At 47.9% G+C, this 27636-nt stretch overlaps 2 protein-coding genes and 1 pseudogene across 3 annotated transcripts in view; 1 reads left to right on the forward strand and 2 right to left on the reverse strand.

Moving 5' to 3' along the window:
• The window catches only part of LOC144697559 (uncharacterized), a 36424-nt gene extending 10680 nt beyond the window's left edge, over positions 1-25744 (reverse strand). Inside the window, exons 1-3 of one of the 2 annotated variants that reach the window (XR_013580386.1) lie at positions 25611-25744; positions 11065-12977; positions 10517-10981 (exon numbers count right to left, since the gene is read on the reverse strand). Coding sequence is in view for 1 of the 2 variants with exons in the window: in XM_078569607.1 (XP_078425733.1) it covers positions 1420-2166 (747 nt within the window). In the remaining variant the exon portion in view is untranslated. Of the gene's footprint in view, positions 1-1419; positions 2531-10516; positions 10982-11064; positions 12978-25610 lie in introns of those variants that run through there. The other variant, XM_078569607.1, reaches the window with a different exon arrangement.
• The window catches only part of LOC144697491 (uncharacterized), a 1380819-nt gene that overhangs the window by 54239 nt on the left and 1298944 nt on the right, over positions 1-27636 (reverse strand). The window lies entirely within an intron of this gene.
• LOC144698591 (U2 spliceosomal RNA) lies at positions 5369-5542 on the forward strand (annotated as a pseudogene).

The following is a 27636-nucleotide window of genomic DNA, read 5'->3' on the forward strand; positions in this document are numbered from 1 at the left end:
AGTACCACTTGTAAGATTTAGGTCCAGAAGTCACAGATTACCCGGAAAGGTGGAGGGTGGGGGTTTGGGGGGGGTCAAACTCTTAAGTGATTTTAAATAAGTTTATTCAGAAACAATGGTTTAAATGTGATGCACAAGCTAAATAGACCAGAAAAGCACACAACCTGTGACAAGTGAGGATGGTTATGGATCCCAGAGGAAGAACGTACAGATGACGCAGACAGGGCAACCAACCATCCCAGATTTTCGGCCCAGGTCCAGCCTTCCCGGGACGCATCTTGTCCCAGATTTCTGTGTTTCGCCAGGTTTTTTTGTTGCACATGCGTTGACCAATCTCACAGGTTCGCCAGCAACCACACCACACCACACCACCTCCCCAACCACCCCCCCAACACCCCCTGCTCTCAAGGCTTCACCAGCACCTACCGTGACAAATTGTCCCTTATTTTCTTCAACCAGTTAGCCATCCTGGAAGCAGAGTGAGTGCTGGTCTCTGTAGCTGGTGGCGGCCGTCTCCCCTGAATGATAAACTGGTGTGAGCCAGAGCGCTGGAACTGGGCTAAAGCCAGTGTGGATCACTTCAAAATTTCCCTTCTTATCCAAAGTGACTTATTTTTCCTCTCAAGAGCCTCATTGATCTTCACACAGAAAGTTGGTTTAACATATGGTTCAGGAGATCCAACTGTATCAGGGTTAGAAATGTCTTGTTTCAGGGCCTGTGCTAGAGACATGTCCTTGGCAGAGAAAACTGGCCTGTCCTGTGTTTGTCAGCCAGCAAGTTGCTATGGAAGCTTCCTCCATAATGCAGAGAAAGTGAGCTATTTCTATCATATTCCATAAGATTTTATAAGGCTTTTAGACAGCGATTTCTTACAGTCCGTTACTTGGATTGAACCTGTCCCCATTCCCGTGCCGAGGGGATTTCTGTACCAGGCGGGAGGGGTAACATTTGGGAACTTTCGATTTTCCATCAATTCCCATTCCCCTTCTTTCTGGTGGATAATGGAGGTGTCACTGTGAGTAATGTGCAAGTCAGTAAGAATTGTCAGCAAGGATTAAATCAGCACTTCCTAATTGGAGATGTTAATCAGTGGAACCACTCAGACACTGAATTGTAGAGTTCGTACCAAAGATCAATTTGGGATTGAAGTCAAAGTTCAGAATCTTGTTGTAAACTAATTTCTGATGAGAGTTCCTGAATTATGGGGAAAGATCAGAGTCGGCGGTTCTTAAAGGGACACTGCAGCCCCAAGAACACAATCAGCTATAGATCCAGAATATTAAACTCCAGCCCAGTTACAGGGATTATTAACATCAGCAGAAACAAACCCCAACTGTCAGAATGAACATGGTTCAGTCCTGGATGTGATTAACAGCCGCAATAACAGCAGAATCCAAATCCTGTAATCATCTGTGAACTTGCTGATGTACCATCAGGTTGGCTGACTGAGTGAATCCCTTCCCACACAGGGAACAGGTGAACGGCCTCTCCCCGGTGTGAATGCGCTGGTGTGAAATTAGGGTGCCTGAATGCCTGAAGCTCTTTCCACATTGTATGCAACTGAACGGCCTTTCCTCAGTGTGGATTCGCTGGTGTGAAATTAGGTTGCCTGAATGCCTGAAGCTCTTTCCGCATTGTGTGCAGCTGAATGGTCTCTCCTCAGTGTGGATTCGCTGGTGGGTCAGCAGGTGGGATGACCGAGTGAATCCCTTCCCACACTCGGAGCAGGTGAATGGCCTCTCCCCGGTGTGAAGTCGCTGGTGAGCAGTGAGCGTGGATGACTGTCTGAAGCTCTTGCCACAGGAGGCGCAGCTGAATGGCTTCTCCTCAGTGTGAACGAGCTGGTGTCCCTGCAGGCTGGCTAACACTGTGAATCCCTTCCCACACACAGAGCAGGTGAATGGCTTCTCCCCGGTGTGAACTCGCTGGTGTAGTGCTAAGTGGGACGACTGAGTGAATCCCTTCCCACACTCAGAGCAGGTGAATGGCTTCTCCCCGGTGTGAACTCGCTGGTGTAGTGCTAAGTGGGACGACTGAGTGAATCCCTTCCCACACTCAGAGCAGGTAAACGGCCTCTCTCCACTGTGAGTGCGTTGATGGGTTTCCAGCCGGGAAGGGCAAGTGAATCCTTTCCCACAGTCCCCACATTTCCATGGTTTCTCCATGGTGCGGGTGTCCTTGTGTCTCTCCAAGGTGGATGATCAATTGAAGCCTCGTCCACACAGAGAACACGTGTACAGTCTCTCCTCACTGTGAATGGTTTGTTTTTTTCAGCCTGTGTAATTGGTTAAAACTCTTTCCACAGTCAGTACATTGGAACACTCTCGCTCAGGTCTGTGTGTGTCTCAGTGCTTTTCCTGTCACACTGCTGCTTAAAATCTTTACCCACTGGCAGAACAGACAAACATTTCTCATTCCACACTCAAAGGCCGATGATGTTCAGGTCCTGATGAATCGAGTGATTCTGTCACACCCTGGTGTGGTGTTTGGTTTGAGTTTCCTGTCTGTAAATCCTCCCTTTCTGATATCCTGTAAAAGAAGTTTCCAAAAGTCAGCACTGTCAGTATAGGATAGAAATTCAGAACAGACAATTCTAGTTTGTATGGAATATTTTTTCCTCTCTTATTCCCCCAAAGCTGCAGATTCTCCTCAAACTTCATCCCTGTGCTGAAATCCAAATATATTGTGGGATAATTCTTTCCTTTTCCACAAATTTGTACAACTAGAGATGACAATATGTTTGATCATTCACTTCAGTCATTACTCATGACAAAACATTAATCTCAAACCCCCTGATCGACCATACAGAATAGCAGATGTTAACCTTGTGTCCAAAACTTACTGTGTGGAGATTTAATGAGCGATCATGAAGATGGTTTCTCCAAACCTCCCAGGGTTTCCTTCCTTCCTTCTCTCCCTCTCTAACTAAGTTAAACCTGGGATCAGTCTCATGCACCATTCCGGTTCCTGCTTCTCTTCCTGCTGACTCATTAACTGCAAATAAATATTGAGAAGACTGAAGCCACTGTTTTCAGCCCCTGCTCCAATCTCCATGCCCTAGCTACTGACTCCATCCCTTGTCCTGATAACAGGCTGAAAATAAGCTAATCTGTTTGCAACTTTGGTGTCACAATTGATCCTGAAAATTATTTTTCAAACTGGGATTGACTGATTTTTGTTAGCCAGAGGTATTAAGGGATATGAGGCAATTTGGGGATAGGTACAGATCAGCCATGATCTCACTGAATGGGGCTACATGGCCTCTTCTTTTTCCTCTGTGCACTCATTGACCCTTTAGAATCATAGAGTTATTGCAAGCCGGAAGGAGGCTATTTGGCCCATTCTGTCCCTGCCAGCTCTCTGCAACAGCAACTCAGCTAGTCCCACACCCTTGCCCTTTTCTCCAGCCCAATAATTTTGTTCTCTTCCAATTCCCCATTAAAGCTGTGAATGAATCTGCCCCTACTATCTTCCAAGGTCGTTCATTCTAAATCCTAACAGTGCATATAAAAGTTTGTCCTTGTGTTGCCAATCGTTCTTGCGCCAATCTCTTTTTCAGGATGTGATGGGGGTCTTCAAAATCATGACGTTTCCGGACAGGGTAGAAAGGGAGAAACTGTTTCCGTTTGCAGAAGGACCAAGAACCAGAGGACACTGATTCAAGGTGATTGGCATAAGTAGCGATGGCGACATGAGGGAAAACCTTTTCTACACATCAAGTAGTTAGTACTAGGAATGAACTGCCTAAGAGTGGGGCGGATACAGTTTCAATTGGAGCCTTTAGAAGGGAATTGGGATAAATGCTTGCATGGGGAAAAAAACTGCAGGGTTATGCAGAAAGAGCAGGGGAGTGGAACTAATTGGAAAGCTCTTCCAAAGTGCCAGCGGAGACTCGATCAGCTGTATGGCCTCCTTCCATGCTGTACTATTCCATTGCTCAATGATTCTTTATACATGTTACCTGCTCATCAGCATTTCCCCTTTCTTTTTAAATACTCTTTGCTCAGTCCCTTTTCAGATGCTCCCTAACCCATCACCATTTCTCCTCCATTTACAGACGCTCCATGACCCATCATTATTCTCCATTTACAGACACTCCCTAACCATCACCATTTCTCCTCCATTTAGACATTCCCTAACCCATCACCATTTCTCCATTTACAAACGCTCCCTGACCCATCACTATTCTCCTCCATTTACACATTCCCTAACGCATCACCCTTTCTCCTCCATTTACAGACGCTCCCTAACTCATCACCATTTCTCCATTTACAGACGCTCCCTAACCCATCACCATTTCTCCTCCATTTACAGACGCTCCCTCACTTTCATCATTCGCGTTTGCACCGGAATAAAAATTCATGGTTTTAAAATACGGGCCTTGGGTGGGTAATTTTCGCTGTTTCATTTTCGGCTCTGGATCCGCACTCGCTCTTTTGCAAAAAAAAAATAAAAGCCCGCATTTTAAAGCCGCTGGTTCAAGCTACCGCCCGCTGCATCGCCAACTGCAGACCTGGCCCGCGCATGCTCCAGTGCGCAATACCTGGGAAGCGATTGGCGGAAGTTCCGGACCAATAGGATGAGGGGGCGGAGCTAGAGTACCCATCAGGGGCGGTGCTGGTCCTCCAACCATTCGGAGCGGATGAAGGGGCGCGCGACTGGAGGACCGAGCGGGAGCGGCTGGTCCTCGAACCAATCGGAGTGAATGAGGGGCGGGCGGACCTGCTGAGTTTTTCCAGGTATTTGTTTTTGTTTTGAATGAGGGGCGGGACTGAGCCCAGATCTCCCTCTTTGTCTGAAACTCTGCATCATTTTGGAAGCTGCTTTCCCATCCCCCACCCCCCCCACCACCCCCAAGTCCAGGGGAGAACTGGACCTTTCTGTTTGTGGCTTTAAACACCCTTTGGGTGTGGAGCAGACATTTCAACATTTGTTCATGAAATGTGGCAACATGTTTACACAAACAATTCAAGGGCTGACCTAAAAGAATAGCTGAGCAGACAGGGAATGTCACCACTGGAACAAAGGAGAGTCCCTGCTTTCAGTCAATGAAACAGCAGAAGACTTAGGACAGGGTATTTTATGAATAAAGTATATTGTGGCAAAACAAAACAGGGTTAAAATGAATGCATGCATTGAATACTAATTGTATTATAATTGTATTGAAACACCTCAGAGTGCAACATGATGTATGTTGATAACTCCAATACCATTGTCTGCATTGACCATACTGAAATGATTGTAATATTCATTGATTGTATTGATACACCTCGTGATCCATGTGTAAAAGTTGAATCTGACTGTACTTTTGTGATGGTGATTTTGAAATAGTTTGTAATGTTTTTCCAGATATTTTATTAATAAAGTATATTTTTCAAAAAAAGTTTCTGTTCTTATCAGTTTAATGTCTGATATGTCCCCTATCTGGGGGCAAAATATTAAATTGATTTTTAGGACAGGGAGTTGGAATAGGGGCTTGCCCATTCTACTCCAAGCATCAACCTGATATAAAAACAAAAAACTACTGCGGATGCTGGAAATCCAAAACAGAATTACCTGGAAAAACTCAGCAGGTCTGGCAGCATCGGCGGAGAAGAAAAGAGTTGACGTTTCAAGTCCACATGACCCTTCAGCAGAACTGAGTATAGTTAGGAGAGGGGTGAAATATAAGCTGGTTTAAGGTGGGGGGGTGGGGGGGTGGTTGTAGGGACAAGCAAGCAGTGATAGGAGCAGATAATCAAAATATTTCACAGACAAAAGGAACAAAGGGGTGTTGAAGGTGGTGATATTATCTATGAAAAGTGCTAATTAAGAATGGATGGCAAGACACTCAATATACAGCTCTAGTGGGGGTGGGGTGGAAAGGCTGACAAAGTATTACAGTTGTAGATTTAAAAATAATGGAAATAGGTGGGAAAAGAAAAATCTATATAAATTATTGAAAAAAACAAAAGGGAGGGGGAAAAAAACGGGGGAGGGAGTTTAAGATCTAAAGTTGTTGAATTGAATATTCAGCCCGGAAGGCTGTAAAGTGCCTAGTCGGAAGATGAGGTGCTGTTCCTCCAGTTTGCGTTGGGCTTCACTGGAACAATGCAGCAAGCCAAGGACAGACATGTGGGCAAGAGAGCAGGGTGGAGTGTTAAAATGGCAAGCGACAGGGAGGTTTGGGTCTTTCTCGCAGACAGACCGCAGGTGTTGCGCAAAGCGGTCGCCCAGTTTGCGTTTAGTCTCTCCAATGTAGAGGAGACCACATTGGGAGCAACAAATGCAGTAGACTAAGTTAGGGGAAATGCAAGTGAAATGCTGCTTCACTTGAAAGGAGTGTTTGGGCCCTTGGACGGTGAGGACAGAGGAAGTGAAGGGGCAGGTGTTGCATCTTCTGCATGGGCATGGGCGTTTCTTCCCCCTCCCTTTTGTTTTTTTCAATAATTTATATAGATTTTTCTTTTCCCACCTATTTCCATTATTTTTAAATCTACAACTGTAATACCTTGTCAGCCTTTCCACCCCACCCCCCACTAGAGCTGGAACTTGAGTGTCCTGCCATCCATTCTTAATTAGCACATTTTCTTAGATAATATCACCACCTTCAACATCCCTTTGTTCCTTTTGTCTGTGACATCTTTTGATTATCTGCTCCTATCACTGCTTGCTTGTCCCTACAACCACAGCCCCCCCCCCCCAACTTCTCTCCCCCCCTCCCCCCTCCCCACCTTAAACCAGCTTATATTTCACCCCTCTCCTAACTATACTCAGTTCTGCTGAAGGGTAATGAGGACTCGAAACGTCAACTCTTTTCTTCTCCGCTGATGCTGCCAGACCTGCTGAGTTTTTCCAGGTAATTCTGTTTTTGTTTTGTTATCAACCTGATATTGCAGTGTCTTCAGGAATGGTGCAGTTTTGCCCTCCAAAGGGTGAAAGGGAAATTGAGAAAAAGAAAAATTAAATCAGAGCTTAGGACAGGGTTAGGGAGAAGGTCAATATTGCCATCATTCAGAACTACAGGCTGTAAAGAAACAACTGACCTCAAAGACAATCTCATGTAGGATGTGTGGAGGGGACACGTTCTATAAGAATAGTAGCGAGGGGAAAAGAAGGGAAGCAGCAGACACTTCCTGGCGCTCCAGCAGAAGTGGGACTGTGGTTGTATAGATGTCGGGTTTACACAGCACGCAGCCAGCTGTGGTTTCACACTGGATGAAGAATTTTCTAACTGTACCATTCAAATCACTTGATTGGATTCACAGAGGATCAATTTTGTCTGCTCAAAGAATGTATGTGTTACAGCTAAGGGGAAGCAGCGCGCACACAGAAACACACATCTGCACCCAATAAACACAAGTAAACAGGGACACATTCTGTCCCATTGGGTGGGCAATCTCAATCAATCTAATACTGGGGATTTTTTTTTTCATTCATGAGATGTGGGCTGGCTAGGCCAGCATTTATTGCCCATCCCTAACTGCCCTTGTTCAGAGGGACAACCACATTGTCTGGAGTCACATGTAGGCCAGACAGGCAGATTTCCTTCCCTAAAGGACATTAGTGAACCAAGATGGGTTTTTACAACAAACAACAATGGTTATCATTAGACCTTTAATTTCAGATTTTTTATTGCATCCAAATTCCACCACCTGCCACTGCAGGATTTGAACCCAGATCCCTGGAATACTATTAATCATCTCTGGATTACTAATCCAGCAACAATACCACTACACCATTGCATCCCCACTAAATCGTTGGTGTCCATAAAGCCCACAAGGTTACAGAAATTCAGGGAGCCATGATCCTCCAGTGACTGCGAATAGCTTTGGTCATCACAATGTCTGGGACAGTGGCAACAAAATAAAAACAACAACATTGAACAGCCTGTTGCCACCCTGGCTGATCAGTCTGGGTGGGACAGGGGCTGGAGTTTTCCGGCCCTCTTGGCGCCAGGCAGGGAGGGGCAATATGGCGAGACGGCCAAAAATCGGTTTCTCACCGTCGTGAAACCCAGTTTGCGACGTCCACTCCGCCCATCAACAGCAGGCTAAGTTTCCCACTGCTGCAGATCGGGAGCCTAATTTCAACACTTTAGCATCTCATCACAAGCTCTGCTCGCCGGAATCATCCCCCTCCACACCCCCCACCCCGGGCGCTGGACCAACCGGGCACGCCAGCAGCAATTTCACTACTGTACATAAGCGACGTGCATCTGACGAACTACACTTCGCTGGGGTCTTCGAGCTTTGTTTGCCTCCCTTGCTTCGGGCAGCACTCATGGTCATCAGCACCAGGTTTGGCGGGCAGTGCCACATCACTTTTAGGGGGGTGGGGCTCAAGGACAGGTCTCTACCTACCAGACCAACCATAAGGTGGGGGTGGCTTTCCAATGGATGGAAAGGGCTAGGGCTTACTTGGGGAAGGGGGAGAAGTGGCCTCAGGCAAGGAAAGAGGTTGCAGGGTGAGGGCTGTACTGGAGAAGGGGGTGTATCCCACGGTGTGTGTATGGGAGCGCATGTTGATATGTGCAAGTGGCCTCAGGGTGATGAGGGCTGAGGAGGCAATCTCCAGACCAGATGAGGCCAGGTGGAGATGTGAGTGTGTGTGTGTGTGAGAGAGTGAGCGGTGATGTCCCTTGAGCTGGCAGTGAGTGAGATGCCAGCGAATGTGTGGTGGCCTCATTGAGTGTGTGAGCTTAGGGTGATAAGATGGTTGCCTTACCTTGGCGGCACGAATGAGATCATTCATCCATTTTCTGCACTGGATGGCCGACCTCTTGTGTGCAGCATTGACGCTGGCCACCCCTGTCACCGCTTCCCAAGCCGGAGTGGTGAAGCTGATGGGCCTCCTGCAGCCAGAGCCAGGGTTGGGGACATCGCAACGGCCCTCCGCGGCATCCAGAAGGCGTCCTGGGGGATGCGTCACTGAATCGTGGGGGCGGGGGTGCTGCACCCTTCTTGGTTTTTGGGGCCGTGACTTCACCAGAGCAGTCCTGGGCTGGGAATCACTGAGAAGTGTGCACGTGGCTGCACTCTAAACATGGTGCCCTGCATGAGCAAGTGGTGAGGTAGCAATGTGGTGGGCAAATCAGAGGCCACCCACAAGAGAGAGACGGTGTGTTTCCTGTGGCTACAGAATTAACGGCATGGCGATGGGGCGATAAGGCAAGAAAACCCGCTTTTGTGGCTGGCGGGTAAAACGGCTTTTGGCGCACCCGTTACCGCACTTTGTGCAAATCTGGGACGATTCCAGCCATATTATAAAATACAGAACAACATTCCCTGGACAATTACAGCTTTTCCTTTCCTTTGGGTATTACGGACGAGGATGGTTCACCTCATATCGACAGCCTGCTTGACAAAGGAAATTCGAAGACGGGTTACGAGGAGAAAGAATATGATGGAAATGTTTGCGTTGGCCAAAAAATAAGCTTTGAAGCGACATAAGGAAGAATCTTCCTGAGGTGGGGAACGTAGACAGAGGGAGGCCAGGCAGGACAGACCAGAATAATTGTAATAACTTTATGAAACATTTCTCAATGGTAAAGACAATTAGACACATTAGAACTAAGAATTTGCAATAGAAGCAGGTCCTGGGAGGTCATATTGAGGATAAGATTAGAATCTATGAACAGAAACAGATTAATGATCTGAAAGGATGCACAATGTATGTTCTTTTTAAGAGTCACTACCACTCCGCCACCCTCACCCCACATCTCCTGAAGGATGGCAGTGAACCAGTTGAACACCTACAACTATCCCGTGATTTCATGCTCACCAATGCCAGCATTTAATTCCAGATTTATTTAATGAAGTGAATTCAACTTCTCCAACTTCTGTGTTAGAATATGAACTCAGGTCCACTGATTGTCAGTCCAGCCTCTCGCTTACTCATCCAGTAACATAACCACTAGGCTACCGTCCTGTCCTTTGAGATCAAATGTTTGCTGCATGCTTATACCAGCAGTTAACAGGGTCCTCTGAACTCCTCCAGCTCTTATTTTAATGCAGGCTTTAGCCAATTTGTTTTTCAAAAGGTTTGTTTTAAAATTGTCGATTAGAACTACCACACAAACACGTGAAAGCTTTGTAGAATATTTATCGCAGTCACTTTCAGAGTGAAAACTTAAACCTGCCATTTCACTTTCAGTCAGGAACAGATCACAGTTTTACACCGAACTCTGATTTGACTGCACATTCACCAGTGCCCTTCCTGACTCTAAACATCGCTGTAAGGGACCTTTCTGTTCCATGTCTCGGAGTTCTGAACCATGAAAGAGGGTAGCTGGCACACCATTTCTTACACACCTCAGGGTTAATTCACACGGGGACTTTGCTGTCAGTGAAGAAAGATGAGAAAGGCCAAAGTGCCGTTTGTCCCTCCCAGCATGACCCTGAAGGTCTGTGTCCAAGTTGAAGTTCTGTTCCTGCCGTAGGACTCTCCCCCCGAGATTGTCCTTTCTGAGCTCCAGCCAGGTAATGTTAAACACTCAGGCGGGAAAGACAAAAATCTACAACAATGTGTTCAAAACAAAACATAGCTTATTTATTTCACGTTTATCCAGATTATTAAATTCCAACCCAGTTGGGGGGCAGTGATTAACATCGGATACAAACTCTTGACCTTCAGAATACACATGGTTCAGTCTTACATGCGATTAAAACAGTGTAAGATTTGATAATACTACTAATTTTTAGAGTTTTTTTCTTACTCGTCCATGGGATACAGGCGTCGCTGGCTGGACCAGCCCATCCCTAATTGCCCTTAAGAAGGTGGTGGTGAGCTGCTTTCTTGAATCGCTGCAGTCCATGTGGTGTAGGTACACCCACGGTGCTGTTGGGAAGTGAGTTCCAGTGAAGGAACGGTCGATATGTTTCCAAGTCAGGATGGTGAGTAGCTTGGAGGGGAAGTTGCAGCTGGGTGGTGTTACTCTGCGTCTGCTGCCCTTGTCCTTCTAGCTGGTAGAGGTCGCGGGTTTACATTTTAGGAGTTTGCCTTAGCTACCTTTTTAAGCAGTTCATTTTTTAATTTGTACTAGCAGTATAGGCAGCTGCTTGAGAGAAACTGGTCTTGATGACCAAAAAGATCCTAAAGATGCCAAAAAAGTCTGGGTTTAGTCCATTTTAGTTACACTATGTGCAGTTCAAGGCTTCTTTGTCAGCTTTAAAGAAAGAAGCAAAAGGTTTCAACTCAGCAGCTTGAACTTAGTATGACACCTTATCTTTAAACAAGGACCACCAAGTCTTTGAATCAGACATAGGTCTGCTGATGCCTTAATCAATGAACCATATCTGTAGGACAGAACACCTATATTTTAAAAAGACATTCCTTTCCCGACATTATTGTAGGAATTATTGCTCTTAATTGTCCTAGTGTCAGTGAAAAATAGGGTAGTATGTTTATATGAATAACACAAACTATGATAAACAATTGATAAGAGGATGTAACATTGTTTGTACAACTGCTCTGTCTCTCCAAGGATTCGACATTTGTTCACAATGGAATGCAATTCTTGGGGTGGGGGGCCCAGGGAATAAGAGATGGATATTTGTCTCAGCCTACATGACTCTAGTTACAGAGATGGGGTGACACCAGATGGCCTTCTCCCTAAGGCAACGAAAGAGGTCAATTTGGACTATTTCCTAATAAGGAAGGGAGACAGTCAGAATGAGGAATAAAAGTTGGAAAATCAGAGCCTTTGTTGGCACAGTTTGTACCATCGCTTCTGTGGCATGATTCTTCTGAGACACAGTTCGACATTATTTCAGAGAGAGAAGAAGAAAGGATTCGTCTGTGCTGGCATCACTCAAGGAATCCTAGGGCTTTGAAGGATAAGAAACTTCCATGTTGTCTTCACCGCTTTTGTTGAATATATGTAACTTCTTGCTTAATAAATTCTATTTGATTTATAAATATTAGTTATTTATACCTTGTTAGGTCAGGCACAACTGGGGACTCCACTGTTATAAATTAAAAGTTCAGAACTTAGGTTTTTTAAGTAAAAAGGTTTTATATCTCAAACCCCCAAAACTAACAGCAGTAATAACAGCAGAATACAATCCCTTGCAGTCACTTGTGAACTCGCTGGTGCGTTAGCAAGTTGGATGACTGAGTGAATCCCTTCCCACACTCAGGGCAGGTGAATGGCTTCTCCCCGGTGTGAACTCGCTGATGTGTCTGTAGGTGGGATAGACGGGTGAACCCCTTCCCACATATGGAACAGATAAACGGCCTGTCCCCAGTGTGAACCTGCTGGTGTGTCAGGAGGTTCGATGAATTACTAAATCCTTTACCACATACAGAGCAGGTGAACGGCCTCTCCCCAGTGTGAACTCGCTGGTGTTTCACCAGGGTGGATGAACGTGTGAATCCCTTCCCACACACAGAGCAAGTGAATGGCCGCTCGCCGGTGTGAGTATACTGGTGTGTTACCAGGTCCTTTTTGCTTTTGAAGCGCTTCTCACAGTCACAGCAGTTAAAAGGTTTGCTATCGGAGTGAACACGTTGGTGTGTCGCAACATGGGAAGAGTGAGTGAACCCCTTCCCGCAGACAGAGCAAGTGAACGGTCTTTCCCCAGTGTGAGTGCGCTGATGAATTTCCAGCTCAGAGGGGTAACTGAATCCCTTCCCACAGTCCGGACATTTCCACGGTTTCTCCACGGTGCGGGTGTCCTGGTGTTTCTCCAGGTTGGATGATCCGTTGAAGCCTCGTCCACAACACGCGTACAGTTTCTCCCGGCTGAGAATGGTGTTTTTTCAGGCTTTGAGACTGATTAAAGCTCTTCCTCACTCGGGCGTGTGCGTGACTCGGTGCTTTTCCAGTCACACTGATGTTTGAAATCTTTTCCCACAGACAGAACAGACAAAAATTTCTCCTTCCACATTCAAAGACCGATGATATTCAGGTCCTGATGAATCGAGTGACTCTGTCAGATCTTGACATGATGTTCGGTTTGAGTTTTCTGTCCGCAAACCCTCCCCTTCTAATCCCCTGTAAAAGGAGTTTACAAAAGTCACCAGTGTCAGTGCAGGATAGAAATTCAGAGCAGACAAGTCATTCTTTCCTCTCTTGTTCCCCCAAACATATGGCTCAAAGTAAAAAGAGCCAAAATCAGCAACAAAGTCCCAACAAAAGCAAAGGGAACCTTCCTAACTAAACCAGAGCATTGTTTCCAGTGTCTATGAGACTCTATGTACCCTGAAGTGCTCACCGGTTGGGGTACCGATGGACACCACATTCCCCCTCTCCAGGGCCACCCGGGCATGGGCAAGACCACGGAAGACAGGTCGGCAGCCAGTGTGACCACCCCCATGTGTGCCACCCATCCTGGGTCTACAAATTGCTGTTTTAACCAAGAGCAAGTCCAGGAGAAGATCCTCTGACTTAGCCCCACCCACTCCCCTCCACACTATGCAGACAAAGGTTAGGAACGTGGGACTGAAGCGTCATCAAACTTTGAGGAACAGCCCCTTCAGGTAACTATACAGGGGCTGCATCCTCTCACCCTGAATATATACAAGGCCCGTGGGCTCCTCCAGGCTGCAAACATCACCTGCAGCCTGGGAGTGGGTGAAGCTGCTTAAAAACCTATGGCCCAGAATATCCAAGGGGGAGGTGGGGAGGAGGATTCAGGAAAGGGTAAAGTCAAAAGCAACAAAGGTAAATGTCAAGGCTCTAGAGCAAAGCAGCGCTTCAGGTAAAAAGTAAGCAGAGTAGGTTAGGAAGAGTGTGTGAGTCAGGAAGAGAGAGTGAGTCTAGCAAGGGAATAGGGCATTAGTGACTAAGGTGATGCCAGGGATATTTAGAAAAAAGACAAAACTAAAGGCACTACATCAGAATGCACTAAGCAGTAACAACAAATTGGATGAATTAATAGCACAGATAGAAATTAATAGATTTGATTGAATAACCATTGTGGAGATGTAGATGCAAAGTGACTGGGAACTAAATACTCGAGGATGCTTACCTTTTAGAAGTCAAAATGGAACAGAATGGAAAATGGCCCTATTAATATAGGATGGGCTAAAGACAGTCTAGAGAAAGGATCTTAGTTCAGAAAACTGTGGGTACAAGAGCAGGTCAGAGGCCAGGGATCCTGTGGTGAGTAACTCACCTCCTGACTCCTCAAATCCTTGTCCACAATCTGCAAGGCACAAATCAGGAGTGTGATGGAATACTCCCCACTTGCCTGGATGAGTGCAGCTCCAACAACACTGAAGAAGCTCGACACCACCCAAGACAAAGCAGCCCGCTCGATTGGCACCTCATCCACAAACACTCACTCCCTCTACCGACAACGCACAACGGTGGCAGTGTGTACCATCTACCAGATGCACGGCAGGACTTCACCAAGGCTCCTCAGACAGCACCTTCGAAACCCATTACCTCTACCATCTACAAGGACAAGGGCAGCAGATAAATGGGAACACCACCACCTGGAAGTTCTCCTCCAAGTCACTCACCAGCCTGATTTGGAAATATATCGGCCGTTCCTTCACTGTCACTGGGTCTAAATCCTGGTACTCCCTCCCTAACAGCACTGCGGGTACACCAAATGGACTTCAGCACTTCAAACTCTTTCGAGTTATCAACAGTCACAGATTGCAACTCTTTTCGAGTACAATCACAGTTCTTGGTTTCCGGGAGTGGGACGTGAACCCACAACCCTCAGCTCACCACCACCTTCTCAAGGGGCAATTAGGGATGGGCAATAAATTCTGGCCTAGCCAACGACACCCACATTCCATGAATGAATAATAAAAAGGTGGTGTTCTCGATCAGTATGTCGAGGACCTAACTAGGGAAAACGGTATTTTGGATCTAGTATTGAGAAGTGAGAAAGGATTAATTCATGATTAATGACCAAGGATTAATTCATGATTAATGACCTTCTAGTGACAGGGCTCTAGGGAAGATGACCATATGACGGAATTTTATATTGAATTTGAGAGTGATATAGTTAAGTCCAAAACTAGGGTCTTAAATCTAAATAAAGCAAACTAAATAGGTGGTGAAGGGGAGAGGGAGGGGAGCGAGTTGGCTAAATTGGATTGCAACTTCACTGAAAATTAGGCAAGTAAAGGCAAACATTAAAGAATCCATACATAATTTGCAATGAATGTACAATTCGTTTAAAGCACAAATATTGAACAGAACAATCCTGGCTAATAGGTAGAGTTAAAGATAGTAGTAGATCAAGGAAGAGCCTTATAATGTTACCAAAAAGAGCAGTAAGCCTGTAGATTGGAAGGATCCCAGAATTCAGCAAAAGGAGGACCACGAGAACGATCAGGGAATAGAATAGAAAATATGAGAGTTGACCAGCAAGAGGTATAAAAACGAATTGCAAACATTCCTGTAGCCGTGAGTGCAGGGCAGTCAGGGTTGTTACTATGGGATTAATTGGTTCTGTACTGAGTGTATAGTGGGTGAATTGGCATAGCATGGCATGGAGGGCACAAGGCACCATGGGTGGTTGGGAGGGGGTGTGAGGGGCAATGGGGTGGTTGGGGTGGTGGGGGAAACGGGTGGAGAGGTATGAGGTGGCATGGAGGGGTGCAGGGAGGCCGTGAGGGATCATGGCAAGGGGGGCTCTTCTTTGTTTTGCTGTCATGATTACAACTGGGGTGAAATCCCAAAGCGCTGAGGAGGGCCTTTTCACCAGCCCGCCCTTGGGATCGGCAGCACCCGAGGCTGCCTCTGGGCTCTTTCCAAGGACGGCGGGCCCGACTCCTGCTGGCGCCTGCCTCCCTGGAAAGAGTCCTGCGTTTGCCGCCACTTTCCTCCCTCACAGGGACTGGTGAAATTATAATGGAGAGTAAAGAAATGGCAGAGACATCAAACAAATACTTTATTTCTGTCTTCATGGTACAAGACACAAAAATCGTTCCGGAAATAATGGGGAACAGAGGCTCTAGCGAGGGTGAGAAACATAAAAGTATAAGTAAACATTGAGTAACATTCGCGCCACACAAGTGTCAGGCAATGGCCATCTCCAGTAAGAGAGATTCCAACCATCACCCCTTGATATTCGATGGCATTACCATTGCTGAATCCCCCACTATCAACATCCTGGCGGTTACCATTGACCAGAAACTGAACTGGACTAGCCAGATAAATACTGCGGCTACAAGAGCAGGTCAGAGGCTGGGAATCCTGCAGCAAGTAACTCACCTCCTGACTCCCCAAAGCCCATTCACCATCTACAAGGCACAAGATCAGGAGTGTGATGGAACACTCTCCACTTGCCCGGATGAGCGTAGCTCCCACAACACTCAAGAAGCTCGACACCATCCGGGAACAAAGCTTGATTGGCACCCCATCCACAAACATTCACTCCCTCCACCACCGACGCACAGTGGCAGCCAGTGTGTACCATCTACAAGATGCACTGCAGGAACTCACCAAGGCAACTTACACAATCCCTCCTAACCCACGACCGCTACCACTTAGAAGCACAAGGGCAACAGGCACATGGGAACACCACCGCCTGGAAGTTCCCCTCCAAGCCACACACCATCCTGACTTGGAAATATATTGGCTGTTCCTTCACTGTCGCTGGGTCAAAGTCCTGGAACTCCCTCCCTAATAGCACTGTAGGTGTACCTACACCTCATGGACTGCAGCGGTTCAAGAAGGCAGCTCACCACCACCTTCTCAAGGGCAATTAGGGATGGGCAATAAATGCTGGCCCAGCCAGCGATGCCCACATCGCATAAAAATAATACTGCAGAAATCAACGGGACTGAGTGGCAACAGGTCCACTGAACCTGACGGCCTGCATCCTGGGGATTTTAAAAGAGGTAGCTGCAGAGATAGTGGATGCATTGGTTTTGATCATCCAGAATTCTAGTTCCCAGGATTGGAAGCGGCAAACATGACCTCAGCGTTCTAGAAAGAAGGAACAGAGAAAATAGGGAACTACAGGCTACTTGGCATAACATCAGGAGGAGGTCAAAAGTTAGAATCATTCAGGACGTGGTAACGAGGCACGTAGAAAATCATTAACTGATTAAGCAGAGTCAAGGCGGAATTATGAAAGGGAAAGTATGTTTTTCCACGATGTAATCAGTAAGATGGATAAGGGGGAAGCAGAAGAGCATTTGGATTTTCAAAAGGCATTTGATAAGGTGTCACACAAGAGGTCATGGCGCAAAATTAGGCCTCGTGATTGGTGGGAAGATATTAGCATGGATCAAGGATTGGTTCAAGGACCGAAAGCAGAGAGTCGGAATAAATGGGACGTTATCAGGTTGGCACGCTGTAACTAGCAGGGAACTGCAAGGAGTTAACACTTGGGTTTCAGCAATTTACAATCTATATTAATAGCTTAAGTGACGAGAGTGAGCGCAATGTATCCAGGTTTGCTGACGATACGAAGTCAAGTGAGAAAGTAAGCGGGGAGGAGGACATATATTCAGGCCAGGTGAGTGGGTAAGAGCATGGCAGGGAGAAAATAATGTGGTGAAGTATGAAGTTATCCACTTTGGTAGGAAAAATCGAAAAGCAGAGTACTTTTCGACTGGGGAGAGACTGGGAAACGTTTGCATGCAGAGGTCCTCGTATGTGAATCACAGAAAGTTAACAATGCAGGTTCAGCCAGCAAATGGTGCGGTAGCCTTTATCAGAGAGGGTTTGGAGTACAAGGGCAAGAGGGCTGTGGAGGTTCAGTCTTTGAGTATATTCAAAGCAGATGTCAAATAGATTTCTAGATACCAATGACATCAAGGGATAGCGTGGGAGGATGACGTTGAGGTGGAAGATCAGCCATGATCCAGTTAAATGGTGGAGCAGGCTCGAGGGGCCGAATGGCCTACTTCTGCTCCCATGTTCCTAAGAAGTCTGACCACCATTACACAAGGCATTGGTGAGGCCTCACCCGGAGTAATCTAGGTCTCCTTGCCTAAGGAAGGACATACATGGCCGAGAGAGAGTGCAACAGAGGTTTGCTAGACTAGTTTCTGGGATGAGGGGTTTGTTCCCAGGTGATCTGTGGGGAGAGGGGGGGGGTCACTCTACCCGAAAAGGTGCTGGAACCTGATTTTATCAGGAATTTTAAAAGGGAGATGGACAGGGGTTTGAGATTGAGGAACTTACAGGGTTACAAACAGAATGTGGATGTGAGAGACTAAACACTACACTAAACACTCTTTCAAAGAGACAACACAAGCACAAAGGGTTGAATGGCCTCCTTCTGTGCTGCAACACACAAACTAGGAGCAGGAGCAGGCCACTCTGCCACTCGAGCTTGCTCGGTGACTCAGTAAGATCGTGGTTGATCTGATTGTAGCCTCAACTCCATATTCCCGCCAACCCCCCCGATAACCTTTCACCCCCTTGCTTATCAAGAATCTATCTACCCCCCGTCTCCAAAATATTCAAAGACTCTGCTTCCACCGCCTTTTGAGGAAGAGAGTTCCAAAGACTCACGGCCCCCAAAGAAAAAATGCCTCCTCATCTCTGTCTTAAATGGGCGATCCATTATTTTTAAACAATGACCCCCTCGTTCTAGATTCCCCCACAAGAGGAAACATCCTCTCCACATCTACCCTCAGGATCTTAAAAGCTTCAATCAAATCGACGCTAACTCTTCTCAAATCCAGCGGATACAAGCCTAGCCTGCCAACCTTTCCTCATAAGACAACCCACCTATTCCAGGTCTTAGTCTAGTAAACCTTCTCTGAACTGCTTCTAACGTATTTACACCCTTCCTTAAATAAGGAGACCAATACTGTATGCAGTACTCTAGATGTGGCCTCATCAAAGCCCTGTATAACTGAAGCATAATCCCCTTACTTTTGTACTGAGATAGAGGATCAGCCATCACCACGTTGAATGGTGGCGCAGATTCGAAGGGCCGAATGGCCTAATCTTGCTCCTATTTTCTATGTATTCAATTCCCTTCGCAATAAGGTTTCAGTGAGGTTCTATGATGATTCTGGGATTTGGCCATTTAGCTCCTCAAGCTCGTTCCACCATGCAATGAGGTCATGGCTGGTCTGTGACCTAACTCTATATACCCACCTTTGCCCCAGATCCTTTCATACCTTTGGTTAACAAAGATCTGTCAATATCAGATTTAAAATTCACATTGACATAGCATGAACTGCTGTTTGTGGAAGAGAGTTCCAAACTTCTACTGCCCTTTGTGAGTAGGCATGTTTCTTAACTTCACTCCTGAAAGGTCTGGTTCTAATATTTAGACTATGCCACCTAATCCTAGGATTTCCCAACTAGTGCAAATAGTTCCTTCTCCACCTACCCTGTCAGTTCCAATATCTTGAAACCTTTGATCAAATCACCCCTCAACTTTCTAAATTCCAGGGTGGACAACCCTCATCATGAGATGATGCGTTTTGTCAGAAGGGATGAGTGGCAATTGATAGTTAATGGCATACTTCTGAGGAGTGTGCAGGAACAAGAGGGTCCCGGGGTTCATGTGCACAAATAGAACCATAGAAAAGTTACAGAACAGGAGGCCATTCGGCCCATCTTGCCCATGCCAGCCCAAGGACACCCAGGTGACCTTTCTATTCCCACCTTCCTGCACCCGGCCCATAGCCCTGCAGCTTACAGCACTTTAGGTGCAGATCCAGGTACTTCTTAAAAGAGTTTAAAGTTTCTGCCTCTACCACCAACTTGGGCAGCGAATTCCAGACACACATTACCCTCTACGTAAAAAAGTTCTTCCTCATGTCCCCCCTACACCTTCTGCCATTTATCTTGAATCTATGTCCCCTGGTTCTAGAATTCTCCATCAAGGGAAACAATTTTATCCTGTCCACTCTATCTATTCTCCTCATAATCTTCGAAGGTGTCAGACCATATTGAGAGAGTAGTTAGCAAAGCATATGGAATCTTGGGCTACGTAAATACAGGCATTGAGTACAAAAGCAGGGAAGTTATGCTGAACCTTTATAAAGCTCTGGTTAGGACACAACTAGAGTACAGCTCTTGTCACCACACTTGAGAGGTCACACAGAAGAGATTTATCAGAATGGATCCAGGACTGAGGGAATTTGCCTGCAAGGTTAGATCGGAACAGCTGGGGTTCTTCTCCTTGGAGCCAAGGAGATTGCAGGGATATTTGACGGAGATGTACGAGATTTTGATAGGTTTAGATAAGGTAGGCAAGGAAAGGTTGTTCCCATTAGCTGATGGCAAAAGGATGAGGGGGATGCAGGTTTAAGGCATTTGTGGAATGTGAAGAACATTTTTTATGCAGCGACTGGTAATGATCTGGAAGTCACCTGGCTACAAGATTGTTGGAAGCGCAGATGACCAATGATTTCAAAACAATATTATGAACATGCAAGTTAGGAAGAGTTCCAAAGACTCATAACCCTCAGAAAAGAATGTTTTCCTCATCTCTGTCCTAAATGGGTGACCCCTAGTTCTAACTTATCCCACAAGAGGAAACATCCTCCGCACATCCACCCTGTCAAGGCTCCTCAGGATCTTAAATGTTTCAATTAAGTCGCCTCTTATTCTTCTAAATTCCAGTGGTTACAAGCCCTACCTGTCCAGCATTTCCTCTCCAGACAACCTGCCCCAGCACTGATCTCTGCGGCACACGACTCGCCACACCCTGCCAATCAGAAAAAGACCCATTTATGCCAACTCTGTTCCCTGTTAGCCAACCAATCTTGTATCCATGGTAATATGTTACCCCCTACACCATGAGCTTCTATTTTCTGCAATAACCTTAGATGTGGCACCTTATCAAACGCCTTCTGGAAATCTAAGTACAGTACATCCACCGGTTCACCTTTATCCACGTGATTCCTTCAAAAGACTCCAATAAATTGACTAAAGATGATTTCCCTTTCACAAAACCATGTTGGCTCTACCTGATGCCTTGAATTTTTCTAAGTGCCCTGCTACAACATCTTTACTAATAGCTTCTAACATTTGCCCTATGACAGATGTTAGGCTAACTGGCCCACAGTTTCCTGCTTTCGGTCTCCCACCCTTTTTGAATAAAGGAGTTAGATTTGTTATTTTCCAATCTAAAGGAACCTTCCCCGAATCTAGGGAATTTTGGAAAATTAAAACCAGTGCATCAGCCATCTCACTAGCCACTACTTTCAAAGATGAAGTCCATCTGGACCTGGGAGTTTGACAGCCCAAAGGTCCAACAATTTACTCAATACCACTTCCCTTGCGATTGTAATTTTCCCAAGTTCCTCCCTCCCTTCAATTTCCTGATTAACAGCTATTTCCGGGATGTTACTTGTGTCCTCTACAGTGAAGACCAAAGCAAAATATCTGTTTAATTCGTCCGCCATCTCCCTATTTTCCATTATCAATTCCCCAGATGCACTCTCTATAGGACCAACACTCACTTTGTTAACTCTTTTCTTATTTAAATACCTATAGAAATTCTTGCTATCGGTCTTTATATTACTACCTAGCTTTCTCTCATACTCCAATTTTTCCCTTCTTATAAATCTTTTTGTCATTCCTTGCTGTTCTTTATATTCTTTCCAATCTTCTAACCTGCAACCCATCTTTGCAGCTTTTCCTTTAAGTTTGATACTGTCTTTAACTTCTTTGGTTAACCACGATGGTGGGCCCTCCCCTTGGAATTTTTCTTTCTCACTGGAATGTATATATTCTGTGTATTCTGAAATATCTCTTTAAATATCTGCCACTGAACTTCTGTTGACATATTCCTTAACCTCATTTGCCAGTTCACTTCAGCTGGCTCTGCTTTCATGCCCTCAAAATTGCCATTATTTAAGTTTAAAATACCAGTCTTGGATGCACTCGTTTCTCCCTCAAAACGAATGTAAAGTGCAATCATATTATGAGTGCTGCTACCTAGGAGTGCTTCCAATGGGAGGTTATCAATTAATCCTATTTCGTTGCTCAATACCAGGGCAGAATATCACGCACATCAGGTGGGCGTGTGCCTGACCTGACCGAATGTAAAATGGCGCGTGATGACGTCAAGCGAGCATCCCGATGTCATCGCACACTCGGATGATATTTCAGTCAGCGGGCGTGCACAGGAGTTGGCAGCGTACCTGCCGACAATTAAGGCCTTTAAGGTTCGAATTAAATGAAACTTTTCAGGCCAAGAGGCCTTTGGATTTTTTGCAAAACTTCATCCACGGGTGATTTAAAAAAAAAAATTTTCAAACTAATTTCTAACTTGTCCCTACTCATGTGACAGAGTCACAAGAGGGGACATGTTATTAACATTTATTTTCAAAAATCTTCACCACCCCTCCCCCCTCCCCCAGGCAGCTCTGTACCTCAGGTAGTTTTTACTGTGCGCACTCCCGCGTATGCACATACTTCCATGCTTGTGCTCCTCCTGCCCCCACCCCGGCAGCGCTGCAGCACGCGTTTCATGCTGGCTAGCAGTTAATTGGCCGGCCAGCGTGAAATCCATGTCAGGGCCCGATCATGGGTAGAGAATTCCATGTGTTCACCACCCTCTGAGTGAAAACGTTTCTCCTCACCTCAGTTCTAAATGGTCTACCCTGCATCCTGAGATTGTGAATCCTTGTTCTAGTCCACCATCCCCCTTCACACAAGCCAGAGGAAATATCATCCCTGCATCCTGTCTGTCCAGCCCTGTCAGAATTTTATACGTTTCAATCAGATCCCCTCTCATTCTTCTAAACTCCAGTGAATACAGGCCTAGTCGGCCCAATCGCTCCTCATACGACAATCCTGCCATTGCAGGAATCAGTCAGGTGAACCTTGGCTGCACTCCCTCCACAGCAAATATATCCTTTCTTGGGTAAGGAGACCAAAACTGGACTCAATACTCCAGGTGTGGTCTCACCAAGGCCCTGTACAGCTGCAGTAAGACTTTCCATCGGGGTAGAGGGACCAGGCATTAGGGTTGCGACCTTATTTAAGTGCTTATTCTGCATAGAAAGGATTAGTTACTAGAACCATAGTTATTCATAATCAACATTAATGATTTGGACTTGAGAACAAGTGCTTTTCGGGCTTGTCCCGTAATTGAGCCAACTGTCCCATGTGACAGGTTGCTCGCATCTGGGACGCTGCTTTCCACATAATTTGGGCCTTCCAAATCTCACAGATGCACAGTAACTGCTCTCCTTCCATTTTCTTCCTCTTCTGGCAGCATCCCCACCAACCCCACCCCACAACAGCTCTAACCGATCCCCCCCCACCCCTGCCAGAGCGTCCCTTACTTTTCTCCACAAGAGTTGGCCACCTTGGGGCCAAACTGTCTTCTCCTGCCCCTATTTCTTACATTGTGCGTAGGTGGGGGTGGGAGGAATGGGGGTTGGGGGTGAGGGCTGGGGGTGGGTGGAGGAGGGGGAGGGGGTGGGGGTGAGGGATTGGGGGGTGGGGGGATGGGGTGGGGGAGGGGGCGAGGGATTGGGAGGTGGGGGGTGAGGGAGGAGGTGAGGGATTGGGGGTGAGGGATTGGGGGGTGGGGGGTGAGGGATTGGGGGTTGGGTGGAGGGGTGGGGGGGTGTGAGGGGAGGGGGTGAGGGATTGGGGGGTGGGGGGTGAGGTGTGAGGCGTGCGTGGTGAGGGGGTCAGGGATGGGTGTGTGGCTGAGGTTGGGGATGGGGGTTGGGTGTGTGGCTGAGGTTGGAGGTGGGAGTGGGGGATGGGTGTGGGGCTGAGGTTGGGGATGGGGGTGGGGGATGGGTGTGGGGCTGAGGTTGGGGATGGGGGTGGGGGATGGGTGTGGGGCCGAGGTTGGGGATGGGGGTGGGGGAATGGGTGTGTGGCTGAGGTTGGGGATGGGTGTGTGGCTGAGGTTGGGGATGGGGGTCGGGGTTGGGTGTGTGGCTGAGGTTGGAGGTGGGGATGGGGGTGGGTGTGGGGCTGAGGTTGGGGTTGGGGATGGGGGTGGGGGATGGGTGTGGGGGATGGGTGTGGGGCTGAGGTTGGGGATGGGGGTGGGGCTGAGGTTGGGGATGGGGGTGGGGGATGGGTGTGTGGCTGAGGTTGGGTATGGGCGTGGGGGGTGGGTGTGTGGCTGAGGTTGGGGATGGGCGTGGGGGGTGGGTGTGTGGCTGAGGTTGGGGATGGGGGTCGGGGATGGGTGTGTGGCTGAGGTTGGGGATGGGGGTCGGGGATGGGTGTGTGGCTGAGGTTGGGGATGGGGGTCGGGGATGGGTGTGTGGCTGAGGTTGGGGATGGGGGTCGGAGATGGGTGTGTGGCTGAGGTTGGGGATGGGGGTCGGGGATGGGTGTGTGGCTGAGGTTGGGGATGGGGGTCGGGGATGGGTGTGTGGCTGAGGTTGGGGATGGGGGTGGGTGTGTGGCTGAGGTTGGGGATGGGGGTCGGGGATGGGTGTGTGGCTGAGGTTGGGGTCGGGGATGGGTGTGTGGCTGAGGTTGGGGTTGGGGATGGGTGTGTGGCTGAGGTTGGGGTCGGGGTTGGGTGTGTGGCTGAGGTTGGGGATGGGTGTGTGGCTGAGGTTGGGGTCGGGGATGGGTGTGTGGCTGAGGTTGGGGTCGGGGATGGGTGTGTGGCTGAGGTTGGGGTCGGGGTTGGGTGTGTGGCTGAGGTTGGGGATGGGTGTGTGGCTGAGGTTGGGGTCGGGGATGGGTGTGTGGCTGAGGTTGGGGTTGGGGATGGGGGATGGGTGTGGGGATGGGGGATGGGTGTGGGGCTGAGGTTGGGGTTGGGGATGGGGGATGGGTGTGGGGATGGGGGATGGGTGTGGGGCTGAGGTTGGGGTCGGGGATGGGTGTGTGGCTCAGGTTGGGGATGGGTGTGTGGCTGAGGTTGGGGTCGGGGATGGGTGTGTGGCTGAGGTTGGGGTTGGGGATGGGGGATGGGTGTGTGGCTGAGGTTGGGGTCGGGGATGGGTGTGTGGCTGAGGTTGGGGATGGGTGTGTGGCTGAGGTTGGGGTTGGGGTTGGGTGTGTGGCTGAGGTTGGGGTTGGGGATGGGTGTGTGGCTGAGGTTGGGGTTGGGGATGGGTGTGTGGCTGAGGTTGGGGTCGGGGATGGGGGATGGGTGTGGGGCTGAGGTTGGGGAGAGGGCTGGGGATCGGGGATGGGGCTGCAGAGGCCCGGCGCTGTTCTCCAAGGAGGGTTGCGGGGATGTCTGGTGGAGGTTTACCATCTGACCAGGGGTTTAGGTCAGGCAGACAAGGAAAAGCTGTTCCCATCAGCTGATGGTACAAGAGCTAAACGGGGCGCAGATTTAAGGCTTTGGACAAGGGATGCACGGGGGGGGAGGGCGGTGAAAACGTGAAAAACACTTTTTTTCTTCATCTATGCAGAGCCCAATATGGCCGCCCTTCTCCCTCAACAGCCGCTCCCAAAATGGCGGCGGGCAGCCAGTTGCCAGGGTAACTCGGCCTGTCACCTGGGACGAAGCCCCGCCTCCCTGACTCCCGCTCCCAAGATGGCGGCGAGTGGCCGGTTGCCCGGGTAACCAGGCCATGTCACCTGGGACGAAGCCCCGCCCCCTGACACCCGCTCCCAAGATGGCGGCCAGTGAGCCCTCGCCCCGCCCCTCCCCTCCCCGAGGCCTGTGCTCGCGGGGTAAACACGGCGCCCGGCTGCCCAGTCCTGCTGCGGTTTCCAGTCCCCCCGCCCCTCTCCCCTCCCCTCCCCTCCCCTCCCATTGTTGACCCGCGGTTTCCAGCCTCCCCACCATCTCACCTTAATCCTCGCGCTTCATCTTCACCCCCGGTTTCCAGTTCCCCCTCACCCTTTGTTTTCACCGACCGTTTCCAGGCCACCTCCCAAACTGTCCGCTCTTCCTCTGCCTGTCACCATCACTCACACTGAGCATGCTCGGGCATAACAGTCCCGCCTCCTGCGCCTGCGTACTGGGTCCCTATATATCTTGCTAGGGGAGTTTCTGCGGTGTGCAGCATTATGGGTAAATAAGCCACCATTTGCGTTTGGAGTCATTGAAAGAAAATTAAAGTCTCGGCACCTGAGTTGACATCGGGCCGGAACCGCAATACAGACTAAGCAACAAAAACAAAAAATGCTGGAAAAACTCAGCAGGTCTGACAGCATCTATGGAGAGAAAGACAGAGTTAACGTTTCAAGAACATAAGAACTAGGAGCAGGAGCGGGCAATTCAGCCCCTCGAGCCTGCCCCGCCATTCATTACGACCATGGCTGATCTCATTTCGGCCTCAACTCCAATTTCCCGCCCTCTCCCCATAACCTTTCAACCCGTTACTAATTAAAAATCTGTCTATCTCCTCAAATTTATTCAGCGTCCTGGCATCCACTGCACTCTGAGGTCATGAATTCCACAGATTCACAACCCTTTGAGAAAAGTAATTCCTCCTCATCTCTGATTTAAATCTACCACCCCTCAGCCTAAAACTATGGCCTCTCGTTCTAGAATGCCCCACAAGGGGAAACATCTGCTTCACGTCTGCTTTGTCCATCTTCTTTAGCATCTTATATACCTCGAGTTAATGACAGTTAACGTAACTCAAAACGTCAGCTCTGTCTTTCTCTCCACAGATGCTGTCGGACCTGAGTTTTTCCAGAATTTTTACTTTTTGTTTCAGATTTCCAGCGTCCGCAACATTTTGCCTTTATACAGAATAAGCACATAGGTGGAAACCCGAATGCCTGCTCCCTCCACTCTGATGGGAAGTCTGTGCAATTCCCCCCCACCCCTTCCCCAATGTCAGGTTGGAAAAAGGTCAAAAGTGGTGATCCACAAGTATTAGTTGCTAGTACCACAGTTACTCGTAATTTACGTTAATGGTTTGGACTTGAGAACAAGTATCTCAATGTCTAAATTTGCAGCTGATACCAAATCTAGTATATCTCACACTGAGGAAAGATGCAACATACTTCAAGACAACATTGGAAAACTTGCACGGGCTTGGCACTTAAGTGACTAATAAACTTTAGCAGATAATATGCGCTGATGTACTTTGGTAGGAAAGGTACTAACATCACCTGCACCATAGAGAGTATGAAAGTTATTGGGGTAGAATAGCAATAGAGGTGAGGCGAGAGTGACTGCTCTTGGCATCAAGACAGCATTTGATCAAGTGTGGCATCAAGGAACCCTAGCAGTTCTAGAGTCAATGGGAATCGGGGGGGAAACTCTCTGCTGGTTGGAGTCATACCTAGCAGAAAGGAAGATGGTTGTGGTTGTTGAAGTCAATCATCTCAGTTCCAGAACATCACTGCAGGAGTTCCTCAGGGTAGTGTCCTGGGCCCAACCATCTTCAGCTGCTTCATCAATGACCGTCCTTCCATCATAAGGTCAGAAGTGGGGATGTTCGCTGATGATTGCACAACGTTCAGCACCATTCATGACTCCTCAGATACTGACGCAGTCCATGTCCAAATGCAGCAAAACCAGGACAATATCCACGCTTGGGGTGACAAGTGGCAAGTAACATTTATGTCACACAAATGCCAGGCAATGACCAATGACAAGAGAGAATCTAACCATCGCCCCTTGACATTCAATGATATTAACATTGCTGAATTCCCCACTATCAGCAACCTAGGTGCTACCATTGACCAGAAACTGAACCGGAATAGCTATATAGATACTGTGGCTACAAGAGCCACAGGTTAGGTAATTCAAATCTGGCTAAATTTGGTAAAGTCAGAGGCTAGAAATGAGTGAGTAACTCATCTCCTGACTCCCCAAAGCCTGTCCACCATCTACAAGGCACAAGTCAGGATTTTGCCT

Source organism: Cetorhinus maximus, chromosome 23 (assembly GCF_964194155.1).
Source record: "Cetorhinus maximus chromosome 23, sCetMax3.hap1.1, whole genome shotgun sequence".
NCBI classification, from domain to species: domain Eukaryota; kingdom Metazoa; phylum Chordata; class Chondrichthyes; order Lamniformes; family Cetorhinidae; genus Cetorhinus; species Cetorhinus maximus.